At 36.8% G+C, this 16,292-nt stretch overlaps 1 protein-coding gene across 1 annotated transcript in view; it reads right to left on the bottom strand.

The window, feature by feature from the left end:
- ARID2 (AT-rich interaction domain 2) overlaps nucleotides 1-16,292 on the bottom strand; it is a 190,439-nt gene that overhangs the window by 38,180 nt on the left and 135,967 nt on the right. Inside the window, exon 16 of the mRNA XM_028829418.2 lies at nucleotides 9,389-9,537. Coding sequence (XP_028685251.1) covers nucleotides 9,389-9,537 — 149 coding nt within the window. The remainder of the gene's footprint in view (nucleotides 1-9,388; nucleotides 9,538-16,292) is intronic.

The raw sequence follows: 16,292 nt of genomic DNA, 5'->3' as shown, positions 1-16,292 counted from the left end.
GTGGGCGCTTGTAGTCCCAGCTACTCAGGAGGCTGAGGCAAGAGAATGGTGTGAACCCAGGAGGCAGAGCTTGCAATGAGCCGAGACCGCACCACTGCACTCCAGCCTGCGCGACAGAACGAGACTCCGTCTCAAAAAAAAAAAAACAAAAAAACAAAAAAACGGTTTATTAGCTTTAAAAAAGATATGGATAAATATTATCACTATTGTGCAACTGTGTTGAAAACATTAGACATATATATATTTTGTTTGTTTTATTTTGTTTTGTTTTGTTTTTGAGGTGATGCCTTGCTCTGTCACACAGGCTAGAATGCAATGGCATGATCTCGGCTCACTGCAACCTCCACCTCTCCGGTTTAAGCAATTCTGCGTCAGCCTCCCGATTAGCTGGGATTACAGTCACCCGCCACCATGCCTGGCTAATGTTCGCATTTTTAGTAGAGATGGGTTTCACCACATTGGCCAGGCTGTTCTCAAACTCCTGACCTCAAGTGATCCATCTACCCCGGCCTTCCAAAGTGCTGAAATTATAGGCGTGAGCCACCGCACCTGGCCTAGACATTATAATTGGGTAAGACAAAATATGAAGTATATAGAAAACACCTATCAGTTGAAAAATATAATGGAAGTTGAGATCATTTATAACAACTAAATATAAGACTACCACTTAGCAATAAACTTAATAAAGTACAAAACTGATGTGAAGAAAAGTCTAGAAACTCTATTGGAAAAAAAAAATAGTAATGACATGGGCTGATACCTTTTCCAGTAAGGGAAGACTAAAAAAAAGTGTCCACTATCAAAAAATAAACAAAAAACTCTGTTCATTAAAAGCAGTTGCGGCTAGGCGCAGTGGCTCACGCCTGTAATCCCAGCGCTTTGGGAGGCCAAGGCAGGCGGATCACGAGCTCAGGAGTTCCAGACCAGCCTGGCCAATATGGTGAAACCCCGTCTCTACTAAAAATACAAAAATTAGCTGGGCATGGTGGTGCATGCCTGTAATCCCAGCTACTCAGGCTGAGGCAGGAGAATCGCTTGAAACCGGGAGGTGAAGGTTACAGTGAGCCAAGATCGTGCCACTGCACTCCAGTCTGGGTGACACCGCGAGACTCCATCTTAAAAAAAAAAAAAACCAATTGGAACCCATATCCCAACATGACTTTCTTAGCAATTTCGAAAAATAAATCTGATTTATACATCACTCTAATTTCAAAACTTGGCATAGTGCCTAGTATAAGGTAGTTGCTCAAATAAATCACAAAAAAACTGTAAAGAATCAGCAGGGGCAACCTGCCATATCCGAAGTTAAACTACATTTAAAGTGATGGTGTAATAAGGACAGAGATCAAGGGGATAACAAGTGATCCAGAAACAGGCACAGCATATATAGGAATTTAGTATATGACAAATGTCTGAGGGAAAGATGAACTTGCCAATAAGTTAGCCATTTGGAAAATAATTAAGCTAGACTCATACCTCACTCTATACATCAAGCTAAATTACAAATGAATCAAAAAGTAAAAATATTAATGTATTACAAAGCAAAAAATGTGTATTTTATGATATAAAAGTTGAAAAGGTCTTTCTAAGCACGACATGAAAACCATTAAGATTTAAATTCTACGTAGCAAAATATGGCTAAAGTCTCGAGACGTGGGGTAGACACATAATAAACAGATGACATCCTTTTTTTTCCTTTGAGACAGAGTCTCACTTTGTCACCCAGGCTGGAGTGCAGTGGCATAATCTCGGCTTACTGCAACCTCTGCCTCCCAGGTTCAGGCGATTCCCATGCCTCAGACACCCAAGTAGCTGGGATTACAGGCACCCGCCACCACGCTCAGCTAATTTTTGTATTTTTAGTAGAGACAGACAGGGTTTTGCCATGTTGACCAGGCTGGTCTTGAACTCCTGACCTCAAATGATCCGCCTCCCTTGGCTTCCCAAAGTGTTGGGATTACAGGTGTGAGCCACCACGCCTGGCCAAGAGTTGACATCCTTAATGCAGAGAGAAGTATTGCAAATTTTTAGGAAGGGCAATAAAGAATAAGCAAATGACACGAGTAGATAATTCACAGAAGAAAATCATATTTAAAAATATTTAACTCAGGCCAGGTACGGTGGCTCAAGCCTGTAATCCCAGCACTTTGGGAGGCCGAGACGGGCGGATCACGAGGTCAGGAGATCGAGACCAGCCTGGCTAACACGGTGAAACCCTGTCTCTACTAAAAATACAAAAAACTAGCCGGGCGAGGTGGCGGGCGCCTGTAGTCCCAGCTATTTGGGAGGCTGAGGCAGGAGAATGGCGTAAACCTGGGAGGCAGAGCTTGTAGTGAGCTGAGATCCAGCCACTGCACTCCAGCCTGGGTGACAGAGCGAGACTCTGTCTCAAAAAAAAAAAAAAAAAAAATTTAACTCAATACCTGAAATAAAAATTAAAACAGGAGCCGGGGAATGGTAAGATGAAGAAGCAGGATACAAAAGATTTTTAGGGCAATAAAACTATTCTGTATACTGTAATGGTGGACACATGTTATTATATTAATATTTGTCGAAACCCATAGAGTAGTAGTCAGGTGCAGTGGTTCATGCCTATAATCCCAACCCTTTGTGAAGTCAAGGTGGGAGGATTGTTTAAGACCAGGAATTCAAAACCAGCTTAGGCAACATATAAGACCCTGTCTGTACAGAATTTTTTTTGTTTTTGTTTTTGAGATGGAGTCTTGCTTTGTCACCCAGGCTGGAGTGCAGTGGTGTGATCAGGGCTCACTGCAAGCTCTGCCTCCTGGGTTCATGCCATTCTCCTGCGTCAGCCTCCCGAGAAGCTGGGACCACAGGTGCCCACCACCATGCCCAGCTAACTTTTTTGTATTTTTAGTAGAGACGGGGTTTCACTGTGTTAGCCAGGATGGTCTCAATCTCCTGACCTCATGATCCGCCCATCTCGGTCTCCCAAAGTGTTGGGATTACAGGCGTGAGTCACTGCACCCAGAAAATTTTAAAATTAGCTAGGCAAAAAAGTTAAAATTTGGTGGGTGTGGTGGTCACACCTGTAGTCCTAGCTACTCAGGAGGCTGAGGCGGGAGGGATCACTTGAGCCCAGGAAGTCCCAGTTACAGCGAGCTGTGATCATCCCACTAAACTCTAGCCTGGATGACAGAACAAGACTTTGTCTCAAAAACAAACAACAACAGGCTGGGTGCAGTGGCTCATGCCTGTAATCCCAACACTTTGGGAGGCCAAGGTGGGTAGACTACGAGGTTAGGAGTTCAAGATCAGCCTGGCCAACATGGTGAAACGACGTCTCCACTAAAAATACAAAAAATAGCTGGGCATGGTGGCACGCACCTGTAGTCCCAGCTACTTGGGAGGATGAGGCGAGAGAATCGCTTGAACTTGGGAGACAGAGGTTGCAGTGAGCCGAGATAACCCCACTGCACTCCAGCCTGGGTGATGGAGCAAGACTCCATCTCCAAACAACAACAACAACAAATTTCACAAAACAACCCAATAAAACAAAACCCCCAGAATGTACAATGTCAAGAGCAAATCTTAAACTATGGACTTTGGGTGATAATGATGTGTCAACACAGGTTAACCAGTTGTAACAAATGTACCATTCCTATAAAGATTTAACATTTGTGGGGCAGGTGCTATATACGAATACTCTGTATTTGCCACTCAATTTTGTTGTAAACCTAAAATTGCTCTCAAAATAAAGTCTATTTAAAAATTTTAAATAACAAAAGAATAAAAATTGACAGTCTTTTTGAGGCTATCAGATCAGCAAAGATGAAATTTCCCTTCAGATTTGAGTAGTTAGGTAGCGGGAAACAAGCTCATATTCTATTATTTGAATTACAAATTAACATTTTTGGATGGTAATTTGTCAATTTCTATAAAAATAAAAACATGTAAACCTCCTGACTCAGCAATTCCCAGTTTCGTATTTTAGTCTACTGAAATACTTGTAGAAAATGTGCTATAGAAACAAAATTATTCACCACAGTTCTGTTCATATGTAATAGCAAATAACTAAAATCCCAAATACCCTTAATATGAGATATAGTTAACAGACTATAGTGCAGGATCATTGCATCTTATTCATGGAAAGAAATGTGTCCTCATAATTCAAGAGCAATCCTGTCAAAAAAAGGACGAGCAATTCTATTTACCAATGCAGATAACAAAGACAGTGCAATAAAAGGGAATTCTTGGTATTCAATACAAAGAATGAGTAAATCTACGTATTGACATAAAAAGTGTATATATATATTCTATATGAATATTACATATATTATTGAAGCAAGCTCTAGATCAGTATATATAGTTTAAAATAAGAAACAAAGTATACATGTATACTTTTCATGTACAATATAGTACAGCTGTATATGAAAAAGGTTTGTAAAGATATATACCAAAATTACAACCATGCTTATCTTTCGATAATGCTATTTTTATAATTTAAATTTTTTAAAAGCTAGAAGTATAATTTTAAGATGAGAAAAACAATTATGTAAATATTGTGGAATCACTTTTGTTAAGAGTCTTGAGTAGCACCTGATGAAACTAATTTGGATTGTCCCACTGGACAGTGCTGAAGCCCAAAACATCCACTGTGACTCTTACTTTTTTTTAGAATAAACTACTCTTATAGTATGAGAAAAGAAAGTTACAGTGACAAATTGAACAAAAAAGTCACTGACTTACCCTAATTTCCTTAAGACCAGATTACTGACAGAGGGAAAAATATCAAAATATAAGATTTAAATGGAAACTAAAAAAATCACGTAAGTTCTAAATAAAAACATGGGGGTTCTTCTACAATTTCGGCACAGAGAAAGCCTTCCTAACTATAATCCAGATCCAGAAGCAATAATGAAAAACCTAATAAATTTGTTTACAGAAAAATTAATTGAAAGAAAAAAACCCTTCATCTAGGACAAAAATAAAGTAACGCAAAACAAAGGGTAAAGTAAAAAGACAAATGATTAACTGAAAAAATGAGAAAACTTTTTCAAGTTACACCACAGCAGACATTTTTTTTTTGGAGTATGACATAGGACAAAGAATAAATTCTTAACAATATTGAGAAATGGGATTTTTGGTGTGGGAGAAAGAAGATACAGGTGTGAAAATGATAAAACAAAGTAAAAACCTTGTTGTACTTAATCTAAATTCCAAGAATCAGTAGAAACACACAGACTATCTTGCCTATCAGAGAGCAGGGAAACTATCAAATACTTACATTAAGGTCACAACCAAAGGACTTGGGAAATCCACTTGAAAAGACTTTCACTGACCAAAAATAGCACAATTTGTATACCAAGAAGGATACAATAACCTCAATTGACTGAAATACCTCAAATACGTTTAAATTCCTGTTGGCTCATAGTAATACTACAAACAAAATAAACAAAAACCAAACCTCATGGTAACTTTGTGCAGAGCGATAGTGAGCAACTCATTATTTTGAAAACAGGTAAATAAGAGAAATATCCAAGCATCTATCTTGCCTTTCCTGTAGGAAATATTCCTCAAAGAAGGCAAATGACTAATAAAAGGGGGTCGTTTATATTTTACAAACCTTAATGAAATAATGTTCTGAACAATGATCCTTAAAGGCTGTTTACATCACAAAAAGAGACAAGAAGATATTACATATTTCCTGATGGAAGTACACAATTTCATTTCTGAAGTGGTCTTCAAATAGTGAAACCAGAACTTGATCAGATATTTGGTCCAAACTATCAATGCACAGAAAATACAAGGTCAGAGTAACACGCTAAACAATATCAGGAAAATCCAGACTGTAATGCGCTATAGGACAAATTAAACTGTTTTTTTTTCCCCCAACAAAAACTTGCAAAGAAAAAAAAAATTAAGAGGGATGGAGGGGTAATCTAACAGATTAAAAGAGATTTAAGACTTATCAACCAGAGGCAATGTTTGAACCTTAGATTCCAATCCAAACTCTAAAAAGGCCACCGGAGAAATGTAAACACTGACAGGATATAAGAAATCATAATATTAAAGGGAATTAATTTTTTTCTGTAGGAGTATGGTGGTGGTGGTGGTACAGTATTTATATCTAAAGAGTGAGGTTCCTAACTTTTAGAGATAAATGCTTACAGATTAAAAAACCAAGCATCAATATGTGATGATATAAGAGGGAGTGGGACTTACTGAAAACAATCTATATTGTACATCTATCTAAAAGGAGAATTATGGCTCATGCCTGTAATCCCAGCACTTTGGGAGGCTGAGGTGGGCAGATCACTTGAGTTCAGGAGTTCGAGAACAGCCTTGGCAACAAGGCAAAACCCTGTCTCTATAAAAAATGCAAAAATTAGCTTGGTATGGCAACATGCACCTGTAGTCTCAGTCACTTGGGAGGCTGAGGTGGGAGGATGGCTTGAGCTCAGAAGACAGAGGTTGCAATGAGCCAAGATCAAGACAGCACCACTGCATTGCAGCCTGGGTGACATAGGGAGACCATGTCTCAAAAAACAAAAACAAAAAAGAAAAAAAAAGGAGAATTATAGATACAAAAAGACTATGTAAAGTGTGGTGCTAATACAGAACTAAAAACAAGTTAAATGTATACTCAAAGTCACTTTTAAGTCCTTAAAAGGAAGAGAGCACATAGCTATTTCAACTTTAAATACAAAGCATTTTACAATAATATACACGTGCAGAAAATAATTTTAGCTTTAAATCTGATGGAAACAAAGAAAGTTGTTTTGTTTTTGTTTTTTAAAAAGAGTATCTTACTTTATAACCCAGGATGGAGTGCATTGACGCAATCATAGCTCACCGTAGCCTTGAAGTTCTGGGCTCAAGGGATTCTCCAGTTTTCAGCATCCCAAGTAGCTGGCATTACAGGCTCAAACCACCATGCCCAGCATAAAAGTTCTGTACTAGTATTTTTGATATGATATTAAAGAAATTAGAACAGCCACTTAGTGGTCAACGGCTGTCATATATATGTTTCTACTCGGAATTGGAACTAAATATGAATAAGAGCCATTTCTCTTTTCATGCCCTTATGCTTGTAGTATTCTAACTTCTCACAGTTTCCTGGACATACAAGGTCCTTTTATACTCTTGTGCTTGCTCTTAACATTCTGAAAGGTTTATTTTAGCATGACAAATTCCTACTCATTCTTTAAGACTCAACTAAATGTAATGCTTGTAGTAAAACTCTCCAACCATCCCAAAGTTAAACTGTCCAATATGTTGCAAACAGCACTATGAAACTATCTTTTTTACAGTACTTATTTATACTGTAATTTATTTGTTTTTTGGGTCTGTGTCCCTTAGGACTGGGAGTGATTTTTGTATTTTTATCTTCTGGCCCATGCACCCTTCTAGAGGATGCTTAATAAATATTTGCAGACTAAAACTAATTAGCCATGCAGTAGTGAAAAGCTATGGCTTTAAAAAAATGGCATGCTCTAAGAAGCCCTGTTTAATCTGTCTTGTTCAGAAAAGACTAGCAAGAAAAAGGTAAATCATCAAATTATGTAACGCTGATTTATCAGCAAGATGGGAAACTGTCAGACATCTAGGTTCATTAACTCTTCCAGCAACTTATCTTGAAGTAACCTAAACACTTCATCTAAAGCAGTTATTCTTAAACTTCTCTATTTTTTATCTTTTTAGACATGAGGTCTCACTATGTTGCCCAAGCTAGACTCGAATTCCTAGGTTAAAATGATCGTCCTGCCTCAGCCTTCCTGGACACCTGGGGCATGCAGCACTGCCACAAGCTTCGTAAACTTTTTGAAAAGTTAACGAACACCTTTAGCACACTACCCATTCCATCAACTACTATTTATCATGAAAAAAACAAAAATCTCAAGACAAATGGAGAGTAAAATTGGCATGCAGTGAAGAAAGTTTCAAATTAACTTACAAACATACACTAAAAAGAAAGAGATGGTCAAATTAAATGAATGAAGGAAATAATGAGAAACAACCTAAAGAACAAATTTTTAAAGAATTTTTTTGACAAACAGATTTTATACTATGATCAAGTACACATATATAGGTCACATATATGTAACTGAAAACAATATTTACCCTCACTAACATGGTGAACTATGATATATTTAATTTTTTTGTTGAAAAGGAAAACAAACAAAAACCTACTAAAATGATCCACAGTCCCACTATTGGGTTGAGAGTTAAAGTTTGATCATTGCTGTCCTATAGATACTTTGCATACTATTAATAATCCCTAGGCTACACAGGCAGCCATAATCATACAAAAAATCTGTATATGAAGTTTACAATAAAGTATAATATCTATATCACAAAAATATGAATAGCAAATATAGATTGTAAAAGCTATGGTAATTTCTGCTATCAATTATGAAGAGTGAAATGGAATCTTTGATATCTAAAAAATGAACGGCATTATGTCTATTGAGACAAATGCTGGCAGGGCTTAGTAGCTTATACTTGTAGTGCCAGCACTTTGGGAGGCCGAGGCCAGAGGGATCACTGGAGGTCAGGAGTTCGAGACCAGCCTGGCCAACATGGTGAAAAAAAGATAAAAATTAGCCAGGGATGGTGGCACATGCCTGTAATCCCAGCTACTCAAGAGGCTGAGGCAAAAGAATTGCTTGAACCCAGGAGGCAGAGGTTGCAGTTAGCGGAGACAGCACCACTGTACTCTAGCCTGACAACAGAGCGAGACTGTCTCAAAAAATATTAGTCCTAGGCCTCTAAAAAAATGACTCAAGGCAAAGGGTCTTACCTGAGTACTATCAAAGAATTAAGACTTTCATTTTAACCAACATTCTTTTCAAGTTTTCCTTCAAGTCTAAGAAAGGTTTATTTCAGAAGTTCATCTTAATTAAACTGTAAGCTGGTATGGCTTTAAAAATAATTTTCATAGGTATATACCCCAAACTCAAATTCAAAAAATCATTCTCTTTCTAGCACATTATTACTTCTAAGTTTCTACTATATAGAAATACTATAGCTGCCACTAAGTTCAAGCCACTTAAAATTTTTTTTTTAACAGCCAAATATATAATCAAATTCTTAATGGATTTTCTTTACTGAAAACAAATACTGAACCACATTCTCTACAACGTACCATTAAGCAATGAAGTTCTTTCCATTATTTACATATAAATTTCTTAGTTTAGGTCCATATAATGGATCATAAATGTAAGAGTTACATTTAATTTTTTTGTTGAAAAGAAAAACAAACAAAAACCTACTAAAGAGTTACATTTATGTAACTCTTACAGTTTTGCTAAAAGTTGGTGGTTCTAAAGGAAAATTTTCATGAACTATAGATGACAGAAACTTAAATATAAAAGCATTCCAAAACAAAGAATACTTTTATATATCAAATAAAATTGCCATTTACTTTTTACAAGACTGCCACAGACACATGAAGTTCTGTCCAGGTTTTCTCATTGGATCTCCAGGCTGACTGGATCCACTGAATGGAGAAGGCTGAGAACTGTTAGGCTGGCCCTGCACTTGTACAGCTGGTGAAGGTGGCATAGGAGTGTTCTGTGAAAAAGAACAAATGCAGAGTTTGTGACATGACACTGAAAAATTTCATATTTTATAGTTTTATAAATTTGATTACATTAAGTTATGCATTTCTACCATAAAATTTACTTTTTATAATTTTGTTTATGATTACCTTTAAAAATCTTTAAGAAAATTATATTTATAGAAATATTTAGAAAGTTTGATTATTTTATTTAATATAAAACCACAACAGCAATACCACATTGTTATTACCACTATTTGTAGGATGAAACAATACAATTGTAGATTTAAATGAGAAATAAATATACTATAAATGTACCCATTGGATTTACTTATGTGAGTTCTTCACAAGAACAGATCAACTGTAAATTACTACTTTTTTGTATGTTTCCTTTTAGATTTTCTAAAGAATATAATGTGAAACAATATGGTAAAAAGCAATGAAAATTTTAGATAGCAAAAAATGATGTAACCATATGTATAAAATATGATATTAACTAATTTGCAGTAAGCTGCTTAACAATTTTAGATTTTGAAGTTGCTCAATTATGTATTTTTTGTTATTTTTAGAGACAGGGTTGGTCTTGTTCTGTTGCCTAGGCGGGTTACAGAGGCATAATCATAGCTCACTATAATCTCAAATTACTGGCCTCAAGTCATCCTCCCCTTTTGGCCTCCCAAAGCACTGGCATTACAGGTATGAGCTGCCACACCCAGCCCCCAGTCTAATTATATCTTTTGTTATTTACATAAGAATTCGAGGCTGGGCACGATGGTTCATGCCTGTAATCCTAGCACTTTGGGAGGCCCGGGGTGGGGCGGGGGGGAACATGGCGAAACCCCATCTCTACTAAAAACCAAAATTAGCTAGGCATAGTGGCAGGCATCTGTAATCCCAGCTACTTGAGAGGCTGAGGCAAGAGAATCACTTGAACCCAAGAGGCAGAGGTTGCAGTGAGCTGAGATTGCTCCACTTCACTCCAGCCTGGGTGAAAGATGGAGACTTCGTCTCAAAAGAAAACATAATAATAATAATTCTAATTGCAGGCATAAAGTCTTTTAAATATATCCTGTATTTTTTTTTCTTTTAGATCCCATCCCTTTCTCTTGGAAAAAACACTAATAATTACAATGTACCTTAAATCAAATTTAGGCAATATATTTTCTTGAAATACCACAAACGGAAAAAGTAATGTTAAATTTCTTATAGAAATGGTGGTACATCATTTCTGAAGAACTGCTTAAAGGCAGTAAATTAAAACTCTGGGAAAACATTGAATATACTTGTTCATTTATAAAGTAATGCAGTCGTGCATCACTTAATGACACGAATACGTTTGAGAAGTGGGCCGTCAGGTGACCTATTTCATTGTTCTGTGAATGCTACACAGTGTACTTCCACAAACCTAGATGATATAGCCTATTACATACCTAGGCTATATGCAATACCCTATTGCTCCTAGGCTAAAAATCTGTATAGCATATTATTGTACCAAATACTATAGGCAACTGTAGCACAATGGTTAAGTATTTGTGTATCACAGAAAAGGTACAGTGAAAATAAGATATTATAATCTTATGAGACTATCGTTGCATTATGTGGTCCATCCTTGACAAAAATGTCCTTAAGTAGCACATGACTGTACTGGGAATAGGTGGGAAAGCAGTAAGCTAAAACTGCTGAGAACTCAGATTAAAAGCCACAGTAATTTTCTTTAGAAAAAAACAGATAAATCACAAACATACAAGGCTACTATGACATACAAATGAAAGAAGAAAGAGAATAACATGTTGAAAGACAAAGTTGTCAGAAATGGAAGTCGTAAGAACTTCGGAGTTCTAAACTCTGAGGGAAAAATCTACTTCAAGACTGACATTTCTATAATAGGTTCCCACTCTTAAGATTTTATAATGAAAAAACATACGCATGCACCAAAAACATTTTAGGACAGTACAGACATCACAAATAGGATGAGGACCTTCCAGCTTGACAGATCAGGACTCATATTTTCAATCTCGTTTTTAACTAACCATGTGATCTTGGGCTACCAACTTAACCTCTCTGATCCTCAGTTTTCTCATTTGTAAAGTGTAAGTAATAAAAACTAACTTATGAGATGATGGGAAGACTAGAGAAACTATAAAAGAAAAGCCTAGCTTGAGAGTCTCAATAAATGGCAATAATAGGCAATATGTTTTCTTCTCAAAAGAAAACATAATAATTCTAATTGCAGGCATAAAGTCTTTTAAATATATCCATATTTTGAAGGAAAGATGATCAGTTTAGTTCGGGAATAATGACAGATGAACCAACTAAAAATGTCAATCAATAGAAGTTAATGTTGGAAAAATAAATCTGAAAACCATTCACCTGCAAATTCTAAAAGCCATAGAACTCTGATGGTGAGAAAGTGGCATGGGAGGAGGGGTTAAAGAACAAGGAAAGTATAAGGGGAAAGTTTCTATTTTTTTTTTTTTTGGTAGGGTTTTGCTCTGTCACCCAGGCTGGAGTACAATGGCGTGATCACAGTTCACTGCAGCCTTGAACACGTGGGCTCATGCAATCTTCCCACCTCAGCTTCCTGAGTTGCTGTATCTTCTATGGTTGAGATAAATAGGATGGTGAAGAAACTGGGAAAGAGTATTCTAAAGAAGAGGTGAGAAGGAAAGACACTTTCAAAACCTCGTAAGGAACAAGAATTATATTTACTCTGAATGTGATATAAAAGAGACACCTCTAGCTAGGCCAGGCACGGTGGCTCATGCCTATAATCCCAGCACTTTGGGAGCCAAGGCAGAAGGATCACTTGAGCCCAGGAGTTTGAGACTAGCCTGGGCAACATGGCAAAACCTTGAAGCTACAGAAAATACAAAAATCAGGCAGGTGTGGTAGTGTGCACCTGTAGCGCCAGCTACTCGGGAGGCTGAAGCAGGAGGATTGCTTAAGCCCAAGGGGCAGAGGTTACAGTGAGCCAAGAGTGAGCCACGGCGCTCCAGCCTAGGCAACAGAGCAAGGGTCTGTATTTAAAAAGAGAGAGAGAGAGAGAGAGAGAGAGAGAGATGCATTTAGCTAAATGTGTCAGTCTTCAGATAAGAGAATTAAGACAGTAATAGAAATCACTGGAAAAGAAGACTTTTGTGAATGTGGGCAATTCACTTCAACTCTTAAAAGTAGGAGTTTTAGCCAAGATAATATCAGAGACCCTTTCGGCTCTAACATATCCTCATTTTCTTAAATTACCAAGTTTTTTCCTCTTATTAAGTATAAATTTAGATCATCAATACATCCCAGCACTGCTTTATAAGAATACATTAAAATACCAACAAAAAAGTTATGTAATATTTTCCTTAGTTTTTATAATGTGCTACTGGTCTACAAATCTGAGTGGCAGTACTCTTAGAAAAACATAAATGATAGTCTTGTGGCTCTTGCTAAACTGTTCTTTTATGGCTACAACTAAATGCTGGCCCCCTGAGGCTACCAATCTGTTTTCTGATGGGTTGAATAACTTTCTCAACCTCTTTACCAGTAAGATACCAATATTCCATGTTACACAGTGCCATTATTAGGAATGATTTACACTCTGAATTGAGGCGAGGCATATGTTAAATATCTTAAATATGTACATCCTTAAACTATTTTTATGTATAAGAATTTGGCATGTTATCAGATTATGAGATTAACAGATAATTAACAGATTATGTTCAACACATATTTTGTATGATCCTGAAAAAAAAAAAAAGTCTTATGTTAAGCTTTTGTATCTAAGTTTCTTTCATTTTGTAAATTCTTTTTTATTTTTAATATGCCATTTAGCAAATATGTTTCCAACAGATAGCAATTCATGAACAGTGGAACAGGGCAGGGCTTCTGGAAATAGTATACTATAAATTGTGCTTCAGCTTGCAGGTATTACATTTGAAATTAGCAGTTACCAATAAAGAAATGTGCCTTGAAGTAGTTACAGTTTATTTTATATTTATATAAACTGCCCAGCTAAATACTAAATATAAAATCAATGAGCACATAATTTACTTTCACATAGATTCTTTTTACTTGTTGCTATTTTTTCTGTAATAAAATTAATATAGCTGATTAATGGAGGTTGGAAGAAACAAAACTGAGAAGAAAAATATGAATTATAATGGCATTAGAAAGGATTAATTGTTGCTCCTTCTTGGCAGGGACACTTCCCTGTGCTCTTTGCAGCCCTGGGCATTCTGCAACTCTGGAAATCCCTTATCAGGGTGCAAGTACTTCCTTAACATCCCTAGATCCCTTGAAATTGTAAAATAACAAGGTTTCTCCAAAAAAAATCACAATTAAAATCCTCTATTTTGTCCACTCCTTTAAGCTACCAATTCAAATAGTGAATAAAATGGTATTAAATCAAGGTCTAACATGCAACTTTAAAGAGTATATAAAGAAATTTAGCCGGGCATGGTGGCTTACGCCTGTAATCCCAGCACTTTGGGAGGCCGAGGTGGGCAGATCATGAGGTCAGGAGTTCGAGACCAGTCTGACCAACATGGTGAAACCCAGTCTCTACTAAAAATACAAAAATTAGCCGTGCGTGGTGGCCTGTAATTCCAGTTACTCAGGAGGCTGAGGCAGGAGAATCACTTGAACCCGGGAGGTAGAGGTTGCAGTGAGCTGAGATCATGACACTGCACTCCAGCCTAGGCAAACAGAGCAAGACTCCGTCTCCAAAAAAAAAAAAAAAGAGTACATAAAGAAATTTAAGCCAGGCCTGGTGGTTCACACCCATAATCTCAGCACTTTGGGAGGCCAAGGCGAGGAGATCACTCGTCTACTAGGAGTTTAATACCAGCCTGGGCAACATAGGGAGATCCCAACTCTATAAAAATAAAACATAAAACAAATTAGCTGGGCATGGCAGTACGTGCCTGTGCTCCCAGCTACAGTCTTGGGAGGCTGAGGTGGAAGGATTACTTGAGCCAAGGAGGTTGAGGCTGCAGTGAGCTCTGACTGCACCACTGCATTCTAGCCTGGTCAACACAGTGATACCCTGTCTTCCCCACCTAAAATAGAAAGAGATTAAAAGGATAGGAGTAATAATGGATATGGCTATCTATTAATTAGCATGCTCTTCAGAAGGCCCAACAGCCTTCTGTTCAAAAGAAACTTATAACGCCATCTTGAACAGTTAATTTTTTTGTCTGTTAAAAATATTTAGCCCCAATAGGTACTTCATCTTCTATATAAAGATAAAGCATACCTTCCCCATTACTAACTGGCCATATATGTAGCAGGCACTGGGCTAAGTGCTATATATAGGAATGCTGTTTTTGTTATTCTCATTCTCACAGACATCATGTATGCTACATCTCTTTTTCCTTGCAAAGTTTTTAATTTCCAAAAGACAATCAATATCAGTTTTAGAAATAAAGAATATACTTATTTTAAATAAACTATATCCTTTGTGAGAATGTAAGAAAGTTTAACACAGATTTTTCAGATTAGGATAAAAATGTATTGATTTTTTGGCCTGAATTAACTACGTATATGTCCAATGTGCTAAGTAAAGCATTTTAGCATTAATGTCCTAAAATTATCATTTAGTAGAACATCCTATAACACCACAGCTCAAATAATCAATGAGTTTTAGCAACAATGTGCTAAAATGATCATTTAATAGAACTAACATCCTCTACCACAACAGTTCAAATAATCAACATGTTAGATTAAAAAAAGGCTTTCTAGAGCTTTATAGAGAAATCTTCTAGAATAGTGGAGAGAAGAAAGGTTAATGGGTTAAGAGCATGAGTTTTGGTTTCAGACACAACCAGGTTTCTGTCCTGGTACCATTTCACATTAGTTGGTAATCTTGGGCAAGTTATTAGCCATCTTGAGTCCTCATCTTTATAATAATTTTTACCTAATAAGGTTGTGTGAGGATTAAATGAGAAACTGCTTTAGTATAAAGTCCCCACGACATGTCCTTGTCTTAGGTAGTATTATTGTTCATTCTTTGTAACTATGATATTACTGACTACAACCACATTGGAAGACTAAGGATACAAAAAAGGAGTGTTGATGAAACAATTCCATAGTGATGGAGATGCAGTTTTTCTCTAATTTGGCTTGGTCTGTTATAACTATTTAGGATTGTAAAGGTCTCTAGGAGGAAAAACAGGCACATAATCAAGGTAAAGTAGGAAATTATTAAATATAAGAGAAAAAACCTAACTATGGAATGTCTACTATACACTCCACATTGCACTAATTAAAAAATTGTGTTTAAGTGAAAAGCTCAACATGTGGAAGCTTGAATAAAAATGATACAGTATTTTCCATCAATAACTCAGGATTAATTATTGCCATGTATATAACATCCCTCAAAGCAGAAGTCTCCAACCAATTTTTCCACAGACCAGGGAGTGAAGAGATGGTTTTGGGGTGATACAAGCACATTACATTTATTAAGCACTTTATTTCTATTATTACACTGTAATATATAATGAAATAATTATACAACTTGGCATAATGTAGAATCATTGGGAGTCCTGAGCTTGTTTTCCTGCAACTTGACAGTCCCCTCTGGGGGATGGGAGACAGTGACCGATCATCAGGCATTAGATTCTCCTAAGGAGCGTGCAACCTAGATCCTTCGCGTGCATAGTTCACCATAGGGTTTGTGCTCCTATGAGAATCTAATGCTGCCACTGATCTGACAGGAGACAGAGCTCAGGATATAACGCGAGTGATGGGGAGTAGCTGTAAGTAAATACAGATGAATCTTCACTGG

The sequence above is a fragment of the Macaca mulatta genome, chromosome 11 (genome assembly GCF_049350105.2).
Source record: "Macaca mulatta isolate MMU2019108-1 chromosome 11, T2T-MMU8v2.0, whole genome shotgun sequence".
NCBI lineage: Eukaryota > Metazoa > Chordata > Mammalia > Primates > Cercopithecidae > Macaca > Macaca mulatta.
The sequence above is the reverse complement of the archived record's forward strand: the minus strand, read 5'-3'. Positions and strand labels throughout refer to the sequence as shown.